This window comes from Schistocerca gregaria, chromosome 8, assembly GCF_023897955.1.
Source record: "Schistocerca gregaria isolate iqSchGreg1 chromosome 8, iqSchGreg1.2, whole genome shotgun sequence".
Taxonomy (NCBI): Eukaryota; Metazoa; Arthropoda; class Insecta; order Orthoptera; family Acrididae; genus Schistocerca; species Schistocerca gregaria.
Genome location: NC_064927.1, coordinates 224,946,172 through 224,961,659, shown reverse-complemented (window position 1 = coordinate 224,961,659; position 15,488 = coordinate 224,946,172). Strand labels below are relative to the sequence as shown.

The 15,488-nt window shown below is 41.3% G+C and overlaps 1 protein-coding gene across 8 annotated transcripts in view; it reads right to left on the bottom strand.

Moving 5' to 3' along the window:
• The window catches only part of LOC126285388 (tubulin gamma-1 chain), a 64,761-nt gene extending 49,967 nt beyond the window's left edge, over positions 1-14,794 (bottom strand). Inside the window, exons 1-3 of one of the 8 annotated variants that reach the window (XM_049984727.1) lie at positions 14,093-14,532; positions 13,697-13,809; positions 2,149-2,245 (exon numbers count right to left, since the gene is read on the bottom strand). In XM_049984727.1, coding sequence (XP_049840684.1) covers positions 2,149-2,245; positions 13,697-13,773 — 174 coding nt within the window. In that variant the 5' untranslated portion in view covers positions 13,774-13,809; positions 14,093-14,532. Of the gene's footprint in view, positions 1-2,148; positions 2,246-10,763; positions 10,986-13,696; positions 13,810-13,893; positions 13,990-14,092 lie in introns of those variants that run through there. The other 7 variants (XM_049984730.1, XM_049984726.1, XM_049984728.1 and 4 more) reach the window with 7 other exon arrangements.
• Positions 14,795-15,488: the final 694 nt, after the last annotated feature.

Below are 15,488 nucleotides of genomic sequence, written 5' to 3'. Positions count from 1 at the left end.
TGCGTCTTATCCAGAACCACTCAACATTCAAGAGGGAACTCAAAACTTACATATTAGGGACGGTATAGCCACCATTGTTGTGCCCCTCTCATCTCTTTCTTTCTCCTCTCCATCACAGCTTCGAATTTTACCATTCTAGTTCTCTTCCTCTAACCTATCTACCTCTTCTATATCTCTTTCACCCCATTCTATCGTCTTATGTCTCTGCTCGATGAGAATAAATCGCAAGCTGCAAGAACATAACGAGAAAATTCCCAACTAACAATAGGACTGACATTCACAAAAGTAAAATAAGTTTACTTTCATATACATAGTTATTACTATCATCATCATCATCATCCTTGATTGTTATAATTATCATTGTACTACTGTTATAATCTCTATTTTTTTCTCTGACATTACTACTGTTAACTGTAACTCGTTCAATCTGAGTATGCCTGGTTAGGTGTAAGAGAGGGCCTGAAGGCCCTAATCTTGCCAGATAAAATAAATATAAATATCAAAAGTTGTCATATAAAGTGGAGGAATGTGAAGTGAGGAAAGTTTTGCATCAGCAATGAGGCAAGTATGAGAACCACCTGTGACTGCCATCAATTGTCTGCCTCATTCGTTGAAGCATGGAAGCAGTCACCAACTGGAAATATATCTCACCATCTGGGGACACACCCCCATGTATCCAACAGGCCAGATGATCAGGCCGAGGTCAGCCTGTTACAAAAACTATTGCTCAGTGATTTGACTTGTGAGAATCAGTTAAGTGGTCCTGCTGGAACTGGATCACTCCACTGGGTTACTGCATCCTCACACTGAGCTTAACTGTGTGTTTTATGATGCAAACATACTGATTTGAGGTGAGGTGACCGTAACTTCAATGAAGTATCCATATTCCATCCAATGACTTCCGCCCCCAGCATGAGACTGATGTGACCAACAAGTGAATGTTGCACCACATACTGTAGGTCAAAATATGCTTCCTGTGGCTTTCAGACCATCACCAGAGTCTCATTTGCTGAGCTAAGTACCGAGTCATCAGAAAAGATGATGTGCCAGTCACAGTCTACATTAAATTTAGCGAAAGCAAGTCTATAGAGTTTGTGATCATTAGAGACGATGTCTTTATTAGCAGCCACATGGGCTATAAGCCCATGCTGCCTGTAAGCTGTTGCGAATGGTTTGTGAGCGTATAGGAAAGTTGGTCTCAGAAGGAGTTGAAATGGTGCTTAAGATGGGTGTTCCTTACATGTGTCAACTAACACATTGTCTTGTTCAGGTGTCAACACTGTTCCTGAGCCCAACCCTCAAAGCTAGCAAATTACCCATCCCGTGCCAACACTTTACCCCCTTCCGGGCATAGCACAGTTGAAGGGAGCACTTGGCTGCTACTCCACACATGCTGAAACCATCATATTGGATGAATGCCAACACACTATCTCTTGTTGTTGTTGTCTTCAGTCCTGAGACTGGTTTGATGCAGCTCTCCATGATACTCTATCCTGTGCAAGCTTCTTCATCTCCCAGTACCTACTGCAACCTATATCCTTCTGAATCTGCTTAGTGCATTCATCTCTTGGTCTCCCTCTACGATTTTTACACTCCACGCTGCCCCCCTCCCCCCCATTACTAAATTGGTGATCCCTTGATGCCTCAGAACATGTCCTACCAACTGATCCCTTCTTCTAGTCAAGTTGGGCCACAAACTTCTCCCCAATCCTATTCAGTACCTCCTCATTAGTTATGTGATCTACCCATCTAATCTTCAGCATTCTTCTATTGCACCACATTTCGAAAGCTTCTATTCTCTCCTTGTCTAAACTGTTTATTGACCATGTTTCACTTCCATACATGGCTACATTCCATACCAATACTTTCAGAAATGACTTCCTTTCTTGGGGGGGAAGGGGGGGGGGGGGGTTACATCAAGGATAGTCTTATGTTCCACCTCTACCCCAGAACCTCAAAGACGTGCAACACTGAATCACAGCAGTTTTGACAAAGTATCAATGCACAGAACATTCACAAACACTTTCAGAGTTTGTCTGTCACATACTGTAACATTTATTGTGCTTTTCTGGCCATCTGTCCACACTGCTTCTTTTAAATGTTTCATGGACTTTATAACAATACTATAAAAGGAAAGTTGCTAATCACCATACAGTGGAGATGCTGAGTTGCAGATAGGCACAGCAAAAAGACTGGCACAAATAGGCTTTTAGTCAGCAAGGTCTTCGTCGAAAGTATCAGGCAACTGAAACCACACTATTGTTACATTCCATCCTGGATTGTTTGAGCATGGACTTCATAATTACATTATACATACAATGGCAGTATTGAATAAAAAAGTTTACAGAACAAGTGCAGTAACACAACTGTCTTTACTTATTCTTCTTTAAATCTTACATCTGTTATACCTACCACTATTCAAAGCTGTTATTTATCTCTTAACTAGAGAAGGAGCAAAATATAATTAAATGGTGCTGTGCTCCCTAAGGAGTGAAACCAAAATATAATACTAAATTAATAGTGAGCTACCTTGTTAGTATATTCTATTGAGGACATATACAACCGTTAAATTTTAAATAAAAAAAGAAATAGTCTAGATTGCAATATACTGAGAGGTTGTTACCAACTTCACATTATATCAGAGAATACAGAAATGACATTCATTTTCAGGTTCCAGAGTTAAACATTGTCATAGAAATTTAATGCCGTTTGCATTATCAATTATCCACAGAAAAACAAGACAAAGTTAATCACTATGAAAGCAAAGTTACTGTTTGTTATGAGAATATCATCATAAAACCACACATCATAAACCAATAACGTAAGTTGTAATAAAAAAAATTAGAGCCCTTGAACCACATTATGTTGCCATTCACAATATAATGACAAATGGCTGAAGAAAATATCGTTATCAGTGCTTCAAGCACTGATGCCTAACAAGTGTTTTACAGAAGTTGGAAAGATGCCGCACCAACGTTTTCGAACTGTAATACCTAGAAGGATACATGTCTAACAGAATTTCATGCCATACTTTTAATACATAACAATAAAAAGATTAATATTATAGAATTGTAATGACCTCTTGATCCCTAAAACTAACAGCAGCATAATATGGCACAAATTACTATTAGAAAACCACAACATCAAGATATTACTTTTTCCTGAATAATAATGACACTGCAGTTAGATCAAATTACTTTCCGGCAATTAAATCATACTGTTTCCTTTTATGTTACCAATAGCTTCAAATAAACTGTTTTGCCATAGCTATTCTATTTGGTGTGGATAAGTATAATAAAAATGCTGCCCACATTTTAAGCGTGAGGACTATGGAAATGGATCGCACTGGGGCCAGCTGCGGGTGGTTACATCAGGGGCTACTTACTGATCTAGGAAGTAACGTCTCTGCAATGTTGGGGCACTTAGCACATATCCCAGCCCAGTAGGAAGATCAGAGCCTTAATACCAGCAACACAGAAGAAAGGCACAGCCGCTGTAGCTCTGGTGACGTGGTTGCTACACAAAGAAGCTGTGGCTCTGTTGTGGCTCACATGGCAGCAATTGATGCCTCGGCAAAACAGGGATGAGCCAAGCCAATATAAACATTACTCATTTGTAGACAGATGTATGCAGTCTGATAGCTGCCAGCTTTGAGTAGAGATCTACACCAGTCTTCGAGTCAGCACGAGTCGAGCTGCCACCACTGGACTTCCAGTGGGCTCACTTCTAGTCACTACCAGTCTCCTACCCTAGTGGGTTACAGTTCGAGCCCAGGCTATACAACTGCTCAGACACCTTCGCCTGTGCGGCAATCTCTGTTTTCTGCTTCCGTTTGCATAAGTGGACACTGCTGCTGTGAACAGTCCTACCCACACTGTGTCCTTGGTGCGATTCCATGGGCTTCGGCATACCCTGCCCTGAGCTGTGTGGGCGCACCTAGTCTGTATGGATGCAGGCATGAGCCACTGTATGATCTTCGAGTCAGCAGCCTTAGCAACTCACTGACTTGATTGGTTCCCTGGCCACACAACACTGGACACTTTTTGTGGCAACAGACCTCTTTCCAGAATGAGATTTTCACTCTGCAGCGGAGTGTGCGCTGATATGAAACTTCCTGGCAGATTAAAACTGTGTGCCCGACGTCCGGTTTTAATCTGCCAGGAAGTTTCATATCAGCGCACACTCCGCTGCAGAGTGAAAATCTCATTCTGGAAACATCCCCCAGGCTGTGGCTAAGCCATGTCTCCACAGTACCCTTTCTTTCAGGAGTGCTAGTTCTGCAAGGTTCGCAGAAGAGCTTCTGTAAAGTTTGGAAGGTAGGAGACGGATACTGGCAGAAGTAAAGCTGTGAGTACCGGACGTGAGTCGTGCTTCGGTAGCTCAGTTGGTAGAGCACTTGCCCGCGAAAGGCAAAGGTCCCGAGTTCGAGTCTCGGTCGGGCACACAGTTTTAATCAACAGACCACTTGCCTACCTAAGCACCTCTTGGCTAGCTGAGTACATCTCATGCTTTGCAGACGTTGGCTCTTCCGACCACCATCACATCTGTTGTAGTTTGATAAACAATAAAATGGATGTTTAACAATGCTGCTTTCATGACAAATCATCAGACAACAAAGAGAAACCTGCCTGCCACTCCACTGCACCCCTGTCCAGGTTAGTGAGTTACTGGCAATCCAGTTCCACCACTAACTGGATAGTTAATCTATTCCCAGCCTCTACAAAATGAACAATCTTAAGGGGCTAGTACACGAGTAACTGTAAAAAAATTGAGTTTTTAATTTTTGTCTTCAACGTTCTCTGTAGTTTTCTGAACAAAGAAAGTCAACTACTGCATACAGGATTGGATACCAAAACTTGTTCTGGTAGCACTAAATGCTTGAAAATAGGAGTGATGGATGCTCTGCTATGTTCCAATGATGGTGCAGTGTCAAGGTTTAAGGTTATGGAATTGATGGGAGTGCCTGCTGGACTAATACACACAGATCTTTGTCATCAACTGCAAAGACTTCTCAGAGGAGAAATCATTGTTGGGGCCCTGTAGTGCCTCGAGAATTCAGGATAAGTTCTAGAGACACTTAATTTCACCGTCTCGAACACGTTATTTTAGGGATAAGTGTGGTAAAGTAGAACTATGTCTACTGCCCCACAATTGTGGGTGTACAGGACGAACATGTATTGGATGGACGGTGGCGCGAACAGGTAGTCACCGAGCCTGCCTAAGAAGTTACACATCCCGCCCATGGAGTAAATTCATCGTACTCTGTGAGATATAAAACATTATTGGTGCAAACATTTGAAGGTTGTTGAAAGAAAAGAAGAGACTTATTCATTCACTCTCTCATTTACTGCTGTAAAGTTGGGACAGTTGTCTTGTAGATGACTGTAATAGCTTCTGTCGGACCAGAAGGTGTCAAACTTATGGGAAATGTTTAGTGTATGAAAACTGTTGCATGTTATGAAATATAGCGAGATTGAATTCAAAGCACTCTCAAGTGTATGAGTCATTTAAAAGTATATTCCTCCAGTGTGGCATCTATTCTTCAGAGAAGAAGCTGGGTAGAATATCACAGGCAACTATCCTGAAAGAAGATCAGCGAAGTAACTCCAAGTAAGTTCGACAGCCAAGGGGGAGTGAGAGTCTTGCACACCAGTACCACACTGCCACAATTAATCACCGGAAACTGCCAGAATCCACGAAAGGGGCAAGAAAAAGAAGTAATAATAGAAAAAGGAAAAATGAGGGAAACATCAGAAACAAGGAACAACCTAGGATGCAGTAGTGTAACTCAGGGTAAATAGAGAAACAAGCATTATGTTTAACCGAAATAGGTATTGTGCTTTATTCCACTTGCAATACAAAACACATTTCAGAAAAAAATGAGACACCAAAATTTGTGGTTCATACATCAAACTGTTCTGAAAGGCTCTGCTAAAAGATGGTGAGCAATACATGAGCTTACAACTCTTATTCCTTGAGCTACACTATGTAAAAAACTGACAATTTTTTCAAAATTTCCTCTTGTGTTAACACACTAGTCCCCAGCTTGCCATCACTATGTAGATCTACTAGTTGAGATAAAATGGACAAGTTGCACAACTACTAGCTCCGAATTATATGCTTTGGTCACCAAAATTATTTACCTAAAATTAATCATTATTAAAAATGTTAATATCCAAATTCAGTGTTAAATTACGAAAGAGGAGCCACAAAAACCACTATGATACGTGTTTTTATATTGAATGAATAATCCATTTGTGCATTAACTTGCACTTTTGCTGTTTCATGCCACTACATCAGCTGCAACAAGTGTCTGCCTATGCTCCAAGCCCATATTTGGCACAGCAGGTGTGCAGTTTACCTTGGGAAGCTACAGTATATTTGTAGAACTGATAGTTCAAAATTTCTGGGTATGCATATTGATCAGAGCTTGAATTGGTAATCAATAATCACGTTATAAATCCTCTGCAAAGTTTGATGGTTGGATGGTCATCTGGGGTACAGGGTGAAAATGCGAGGTCTTTAGTCCCTCTGGCAAGGATTCGTTCATTTGGAGAGAGCAATATCCACCAGGAATGTGCTCAGATGAGGAAAGTATGTGAGTGTGATAAAAATGGGGCAGTGAAGGAAATATTGATGCAAGAGCTGAAAAACAATGTATGTATACAAACATGGATTAGATAGGTACATAGGTTAGGGCAGACATGTGGTATCCCAGGGCTCAGCTGTGTCAAGAAAGACCTCTCTCGCACCTAACACCTGCCAACATGCCTGAGGGCAAAGACAGCTGCAAAACAAAGGATGCCTTCTAATCAAAAGACCCAAAACACTCAAAGGGAAAAGGCTGAAAATGTAACTGACATCAGTTGGGCTGTCAATAATACAACAAGATGAGAGAAATAGTTAAGGGAGCACATGGGCATCTGCCAGGACTCCGCATGTGAAGGGGGCAGGACCCCTAAAACTCTGCCGACACGGCCAATTATAGGCACAGTATTAAAGGCGAGCATAACACCAATTAATTAATAGCGACCAACTCCTAAAACAGGGAAAAGGGTGTAACAGAAAAAAGAGGCAGACCTCCTAAAAGCAATTAAAACAGAGGAAAAGAGGGATGAAACAGGCAAAAGGGGCAGTGTTGAGAGTCCCCCAACCCATCACGCAGCAGGAAAGGCTCCTATACCAATTATCCTGCCCTGAAGTGAACGCATTATTGTGGCCAAGATAGACACGAAGCCCACGTCTACTACAGTAGTACAAGTTTATATGCCAACTAGCTCTGCAGATGATGAAGAAATTGATGAAATGTATGATGAGATAAAAGAAATTATTCAGATAATGAAGGGAGACGAAAATTTAATAGTCATGGGTGACTGGAATTTGAGTGTAGGAAAAGGGAGAGAAGGAAACATAGTAGGTAAATATGGATTGGGGCTAAGAAATGAAAGAGGAAGCCGCCTGGTAGAATTTTGCTCAGAGCATAACTTAATCATAGCCAACACTTGGTTCAAGAATCATAAAAGAAGGTTGTATACATGGAAGAATCCTGGAGATACTAAAAGGTATCAGATAGATTATATAATGGTAAGGCAGAGATTTAGGAATCAGGTTTTAAATTGTAGGACATTTCCAGGGGCAGATGTGGACTCTGATCACAATCTATTGGTTATGAACTGTAGATTAAAACTGAAGAAATTGCAAAAAGGTGGGAATTTAAGGACATGGGATCTGGATAAGCTGAAAGAATCAGAGGTTGTACAGAGTTTCTCGGAAAGCATAAGGGAACAATTGAAAGGAATGGGGGAAAGAAACAGAAGTAGTGAAGGCAGCAGAGGATAAAGTAGGTAAAAAGACGGGGGCTAATAGAAATCCTTGGGTAACAGAAAAATATTGAATTTAATTGATGAAAGGAGAAAATATAAGAATGCAGTAAATGAACCAGGCAAAAAGGAATATAAACGTCTCAAAAATGAAATTGACAGGAAGTGCAAAATGGCTAAGGAGGGATGGCTAGAGGACAAATCTAAGGATGTAGAGGCTTATCTCACGAGGGGTAAGAGATACTGCCTCCAGGAAAATTAAATAGACCTTTGGAGAAAAGAGACCCACTTGTATGAATATCAAGAGCTTTGCTTCTAACCAAAGAAGGGAAAGCAGAAAGGTGGAAGGAGTATATAGAGGGTCTATACAAGGGCGATGTTCTTGAGGAAAATATTATTGAACTGGAAGAGGATGTAGATGAAGATGAAATGGGAGATATGATACTGCGTGAAGAGTTTGACAGAGCACTGAAAGATCTGAGTCGAAACAAGGCCCCAAGAGTAGACAACATTCCATTAGAACTACTGACAGCCTTGGGAGAGCAAGTCCTGACAAAACTGTACCATCTGGTGAGCAAGATGTATGAAACAGGCGAAATACCCTCAGACTTCAAGAAGAATGTAATAATTCCAATCCCAAAGAAAGCAGGTGTTGACAGATGTGAAAATTACCGAACAATCAGTTTAATTAGCCACAGCTGCAAAATATTAACACGAGTTCTTTACAGATGAATGTCAAAACTGGTAGAAGCCGACCTCGGGGAAGATCAGTTTGGATTCCGTAGAAATATTGGAACACGTGAGGTAATACTGACGTTACGACTTATCTTAGAAGAAAGATTAAGGAAAGGCAAACCTATGTTTCTAGCATTTGTAGACTTGGAGTGTAGCGATGTATGGAAGTGAAACATGGATGATAAATAGTTCGGACAGGAGGAGAATAGAAGCTTTCGAAATGTGGTGCTACAGAAGAATGCTGAAGATTAGATGGGTAGATCACATAACTAATGAGGAGGTATTGAATAGAATTGGGGAGAAGAGGAGTTTGTTGCACAACTTGACGAGAAGAAGGGACCGGTTGGTAGGGCATGTTCTGAGGCATCAAGGGATCACCAATTTCGTATTGATTCCCTGGGATACCCACATGAATTGGGAACCAGAGAAATACAACTGAACATACAGTATGATTGGGCCCAGAGAGAAGGCCATGAACGGCAGGTAGTACAGAGTGACAGGAGTAACATGGATGAATGGTCTGAATACAGGCAGAGGGTTCTATTAATGACAATCAGCTCCACCATAAAATACTACAGGTTCCCTGCAATGAATGGTGTTCCTCAAGTGTAGAAGTTTTAAAAGCATAACCAGTGTAAAAGTTGGTAGCACAGTGACAGTGCTAAAAAACAAAGGTACAGATGACAATGGATCATGGGGGCAACTGTGACTTTAGGCCCTCGAGATATATCAGACCTAATTCGTAGCCACGTAGCAACTCCAGGGTGTACGCAAGAAAACAGGGAGAGTGTCCGATGATCAGGTAACTGTCAAATGGCGACTGCATAGGTGAACTGAAGAGGATGATCCCCACTTCGGCAAGAGGGCTGTCTTCCTGACTAGAAGGTACCAGTGGCCAGTCAAACTCCACAATTATGAACTGAGTCTGACAATTTCAAAGCTGAAAGCACTGCCGAGTCATAAACCTGACAATGGTAGTGGAAGATTGGACAAGGGCCCAGAAGATAGAGAGAGTACTCTCATTTGTACCCAAAGAAGTGTGGACAAGGAAGCAGGGAGCATTACACTTTCACATTAAGCTAGTCATAAATGTAAAATATGCAGCCACCAAGTCTGCTTTTTGTCAAAGAGGAGTCCCAAAATGCAGGACTGTGCAAAAACGTACAAACTCTGGGTACTCAAATACAGCTGTGGTTGGGATGGTCCATGTTGGAGAAGATGGGAAACAATGGGAATGTGTCCAAAGCAGAGGCCTGTCACATGGCACTTTAGAGCTGGCATTCAGTCAAGGTTATGGAGTGGAAATGCATCAAATGTGGAAGTCACCGACATATAGTACAGGGATGGCCAGTGGTCCGAGGAAGTCCCCTAGCCCCTTGATGGCAATGATGAAGAGTGAAACTTTCAGCACAGAGCTCTGCATGGCACCCTTTTCTACGTGTTATGGAGAGCTGAGTGAAGTACCAACTCGAACCCAGAACAAGCAGTGGGATAAAAACTGATGAACAAAAATTGCTAGAGTAACTCGACAGTACCAGTCATGGTGGATAAGTAAAACGTGACAGTCCCAGGCTGTGTCATATTAATTATGTCGAAACATACCAATAAGGTGTTGGCATTGAGAAAAAGCCTGTTGGATTGCTGTTTCCAATCTAAACACATGGTTGGTTGGGGACAGTCCCTTCTGGAAAATACACTGATAGGAGGTCAAAATGGCTGAAGATTCAGGAACCCAGCATAATCGGTGGGCAACCATCCTTTCAAGCACTAAGCACAGCATGTTGGCAAGGCTAATCAGCTGATAACTGTCGATGGACTTCGGTTTTTGCCCAGCTCAAGGTTCAGAATTATGATGCTGTCTTGCCACTGCTAAAGGAAGACAAGGTTGAGCCAAATACAGTTAAAGCTTCTGAGTAGAAGCTGTCTTTGAGCAACATTAAAATGTAGTATCATCTCGCTGTGAATGCAATCAGGTCCGAGGTCTGTAATGTGGGAGGATGCAAGAGCTTGAAGCAGTTTCAAGTCAGTGAAAGGTTTGTTATATTATTCAATATGCCAAGGGGTGAAGGTGAGAGGAATGCCATCAATGTCACTTCAGTGTCCGGAAGCAGTCATGTAAGAAGAGGACGCTATAAAGTAGGTTGCTTTGTGCTCAGCAAGAGGTGACATCAGAACAGAGGCCATCATGAAGGAAGTACAGCTATGTACCTTTGCCAGTCCGCAAGACTATGAAGCTTGGCCCACACCTGGGATGAAGAGGCATACATTTCGGGGAAGATGTAGCACTCCTAACATTCCTTCTTACTGTGTTAGTTAGACAGTGAACCTTAGCACAAAGTCGCTCAAAAGTGATAACTTTGGTCTGCGAAGGATGTTGCCTGTAACGTTGCAAAGTTCTTCTGTTATCCTGAACAGCTACTGCACTGTCTTTGGTCCACCATGGCACTGTCTGGCGATGGGAGAACCTGTAAAAAGAGGAATACATGTTCCAGTGGGTGCTCACGTTGGAGACTTCTTGCATAGCCTTGTCTATGCAATATGACTAACAGGAGGTGAAGGTAAAAGCAGAAGCATACATCTCCCAGTTGCCTCTGGTAGTCTACCCTTGTGGTAGTGGCAAGGAAGCAACAGGAGCACTGGCAAGTAGTCACTGACACAAAGTGACCTATGTAGTGAAGCCACAGTACTGAGGGAAGAGCTCATGAAGTTGATAGCTGAAAATGTTTTGTGGGTGGCATTGAAGAGGGTTAAGAGTACCATTACTGAGGGGACACAGATCAGGGTCAGTAAGAAGCTGGTCAAGTGCAAAATCCCTACCAGATGAAGTGGTGTTCTCTCCCCCCCCCCCTTTCCACTTCGGGCACTGTGCAGTGAAATCCCCATGTATGACAAAAATGGGGAGGGGCTGTTGGAGTAAAGAGGCCACCTCACTGTCAAATGGTCTGTCTGTAGGTAAATAAATTTTGCCAATGGCAACTGCTGCTGTTTGAACCCAGACCACCGTGGCCTCCAGCAAGGTAGCAAAGGGAATCTACTCACTGATAAGATCTGTGTGAACCAATGTACAGACCCCACCAGATGATCTCTCAGGGCCGGGAAGTAGTCATTAGTGGAGTGCATTTCTTATAGAGCAATGTTAGTTCCAGAAGAGGAAGAAATAAGGAATTTCAGTTCCAGCAGGTGATAATATATCCATTATATTTCCACTGAATGATCAGGTTATGGACATCTCCATCGAATGGTCATGTTGCATGACTGCAGGTTATGCATGAAGGGGCCAGGAGGACCGGCCACACAACTGGATCACTTCGTATCTCCAATGGGGAAGGAAACACATCAATGAGCATTGAGTCAGAATCTGACAGTATGGGGGGATCTGGCACCTTCGGGGTCAACAGAGTAGCCTTGTCTGGATTCTCCTCCTCGTCCTTCACAGCCTCAGGTGGCCGGGATTCTTGCAAGAGCCTACCTACAATGAGCTAGGCAGCCCTGGGACCCACAGGCCAGCCACAATCCTTTCAGCTATTGGCATCAGGTTCTGATCTGTAAGTCACTACGGAAAGGGGTCGAGAGAGAGGGAGGGGGAGGGGGGGGGGGGAGAGAGAGAGAGAGAGAGAGAGAGAGAGAGAGAGAGAGAGAGAGAGAGAGAGAGAGGTGTCATGTTAGAGACTGGAAGATGAAGCTCCTCCTCCCACTAGGAGCACGATATGAGGACAATGGCACAAAAACCACCACGAGGGTGGCAGTATCAATTTTTTTTTTTTTTTTGCTCAGAAAATGACAGCTGGAGAATAGATTTAATTTCAGTATTTTCTTTTCCTTCTTGAAGAATGGGCAAACTGGTGAAGGTGGAGGATGTATTTCAGTGCAACTGACACATAAGGCGGTTGTTCACAAAGACTATATTCACAGAGTGATCGTCCACAGTTGTCACATTTTGGGTCCACTGCGCAGTAGATGACATATAACCAAAACATAAACATTGGAAGCACTTCACGGGTGATGGGACATAAGCATTCACATCACACCTCTATGCCATGACTAACTTTTTCCGAAAGGACATTCCCTTCAAAGTGTAAGATAAAGGCACCTTCACCTGTTCAATTAACTAGAGGCCTTATTGAACAGGTTGAAAAAATAAATATATTATAGACTAATTTAAAACATATAATCAGCTACACTTCTACTCCAAAGCAAGACATTATCAATGTTCAAATACAATTATTCTTCTTCAATTACATATCAGTCTTGTGAAGTGCCGATTACGGCAAGCTTTACTGCTAGCGTCATGTATAAATGCCAATAAATTCACAGGCTGGAATTTAAACTGTTGCAATTGCCTAACAGAAACAAGACCCAATACAACTAACACATTAAAAATAAAAAGTCTCAAAACATAAAATAGAAATGACTATGTTTATCTGAACTGCATGCCAGGTATTCATCAGGGCTGTAGACGGGTGTGTGAAATGCATGAAAATACTTTTATACAGTTGGACATGGATGACGACACAGGTGTCACGTTGGCAATGATTAAACTTGCAGCAGTACTAAAGAAATTTGTATTTAATATCAGAATCAATATTACTTATCACAGTAAAATATGAAAATAGCACCTAAAGTGCCAAATTGTAAGCAAAAGATTTCATTTACCAATACAGATGATTATTTCAGAAGTACAGACAAAACTGTTCCCAAGAAACACCACCAAAAAGTAACTGACTCACAAATTGATCTCTAGCCTTCATTCAACACTATCACCTGACCTCAACTAGCGACAAATGGCAGACCTCTTACACAGAGGAAAATTATACACCACAGCACGTACACTTATTGCCTGCCTAAAAAAAATTGTTGCTACTTACTAAGTCAACACATTGATAAAGCACATGGCACAGTAGTTTAATATTGAATTAAACACGATACAACGTGTTTATTTTATAACCACTGAGCTTTTTTTTTTTTTTAAAAAAAAAAAAAAAAAAAAAAAAGAAAGAAAGAAAGAAAGAAAAGTGTGTGAAATCTTATGGGACTTAACTGCTAAGGTCATCAGTCCCTAACCTTAAAACCCGCGCAGCTACAACAAGTAGTTCTGTTACATGATGTGAGTGAGTGCGTGAGCTGAGCCTTCAAGTGTTTACCTGGTAGAAGAAAACGTCCTTCCTATCGTTTCCTTCAGTAGCAAAGGGTTCCAGAATTCCTTCGGGGCTAATGCCATGTTCAGCACAAAGGCGTTTCCAGAATTCAAAACCAACTAGAACACACGCATACGACACTAAATTTCAGACTCCACAATAGTTTACATAAAACTGCAGAAATAATTTAAACGTAAAATTACTTTACGTATCCTTAACACACACTCGTACACCTTTAACATAAATACATGCAACCTCGGTCAGAATCAATTTTCATGATTTACTGACAAGTAGTAGCGTTTTTTTTTTTTTTTGTTTTTTTTTTCCTTCCTTTCTTATTAATAGTAACTTCACTGACACTTTAGCACAGCACACAATAGAAGAAACACGCATATTACTTACTTTGATTTCCACACTGTCCCAATTGCAATGTGATCATTTCAGAAGGCATTTTGGCACAATTAATTCTTTTCCACGCTTACAATATAAACTATTACTTCAATACTATCCGCCCATTTCCCTCCAGTTTGATGACAACAGTGTTACCACACGCAGAAATGTACATTGGATCCATTCCCTTGGTAACACGGTTCTGCCAAAACGAAATCGCAAAACGAAAAGTTAGATATTTGGCTTTTATTAAGTATTCCAGCCAGTTTGTGACATGCATGTATTTCAGTATACTTCCCGACTTGAATAGTTAACGAGAAACATTAAAGGACACACATTACGTTTCATTACAATGGTCGACACATAAACACATCGGGTGTATTGTAATTTGGAGACTGGAGCGATTTCGCGAACAAAACGCCGGCGAGCTCAGAAGACTCCACAATATTTCATCCTTGACATTCTGAAATTCGTAAATCTTGCACAAAGATACACCATATAAAAACGGCTGCACAACCAATATTTCCATGGAAACCGCATAACACAGCAAATTTGGAAGGTATACCAATGCTACATTAAAATGTAGAAACAGCTGCAGCATCACAAAATTATAAGGATACTGGTAATCTTTTAACCAAAACTGAAAAAAAGGAGTAAGTCAGCAGAAATAAGTGCGAATCGTCATTCAGCCTTCGGCTTCTCTGATTCAGACTTAAGTGTCAAAGTCAGTAACACTATATTAGATGCTGTAACAACAACAAGACCGTAGCATTTTTGGTGATAGATTCATCAGTTACTGAAATGGTGTGTATATTTTGCAGTTGTAGAATGCACAAACCTCTAAAACCATACATTTATTTTCTGGGGTGGACAATAAGCGCTTGAAAAGGTTTGCCCCATGTAACGTAGCATGAAATCAAAACATAGATGGGTCAAACTGGACCAACCGCAGGTAAGTGAATGATATGGTTTACTAGTTACTTTTATTCCGGAGAAGTGATAAATTTAATGGTGGATGAAATGACTACGCATTTAATTCTGAGAGAATTTAGAGTCTAAACTTTGAGTATATAGGTATCTTTGGCGTTACTATGGACGCTGTTATTATTTATTCTATGGACTGTATAACACATAAATCTTACAGTTTCAATAAAATGCCGTCAACAAACTACCCTCCAACACGTTATAGGCCCAGTCTATACAATTCAGCGCAATATTTAAAAAATACCAGGTCATTGGATAGCGGAAGTTAGCAACAGCGTGCGGTGATTTGGAACCAGGTAATAGCTAATACAATGAGATCTCTAAATACGAGGACACTGTTTCCGATTAAGAAATTGATGGAAAGAGGAACTATGGCATGTGCTAGTTCTGTATGCAAACGTATCTAGAATACAAACAATAGAGT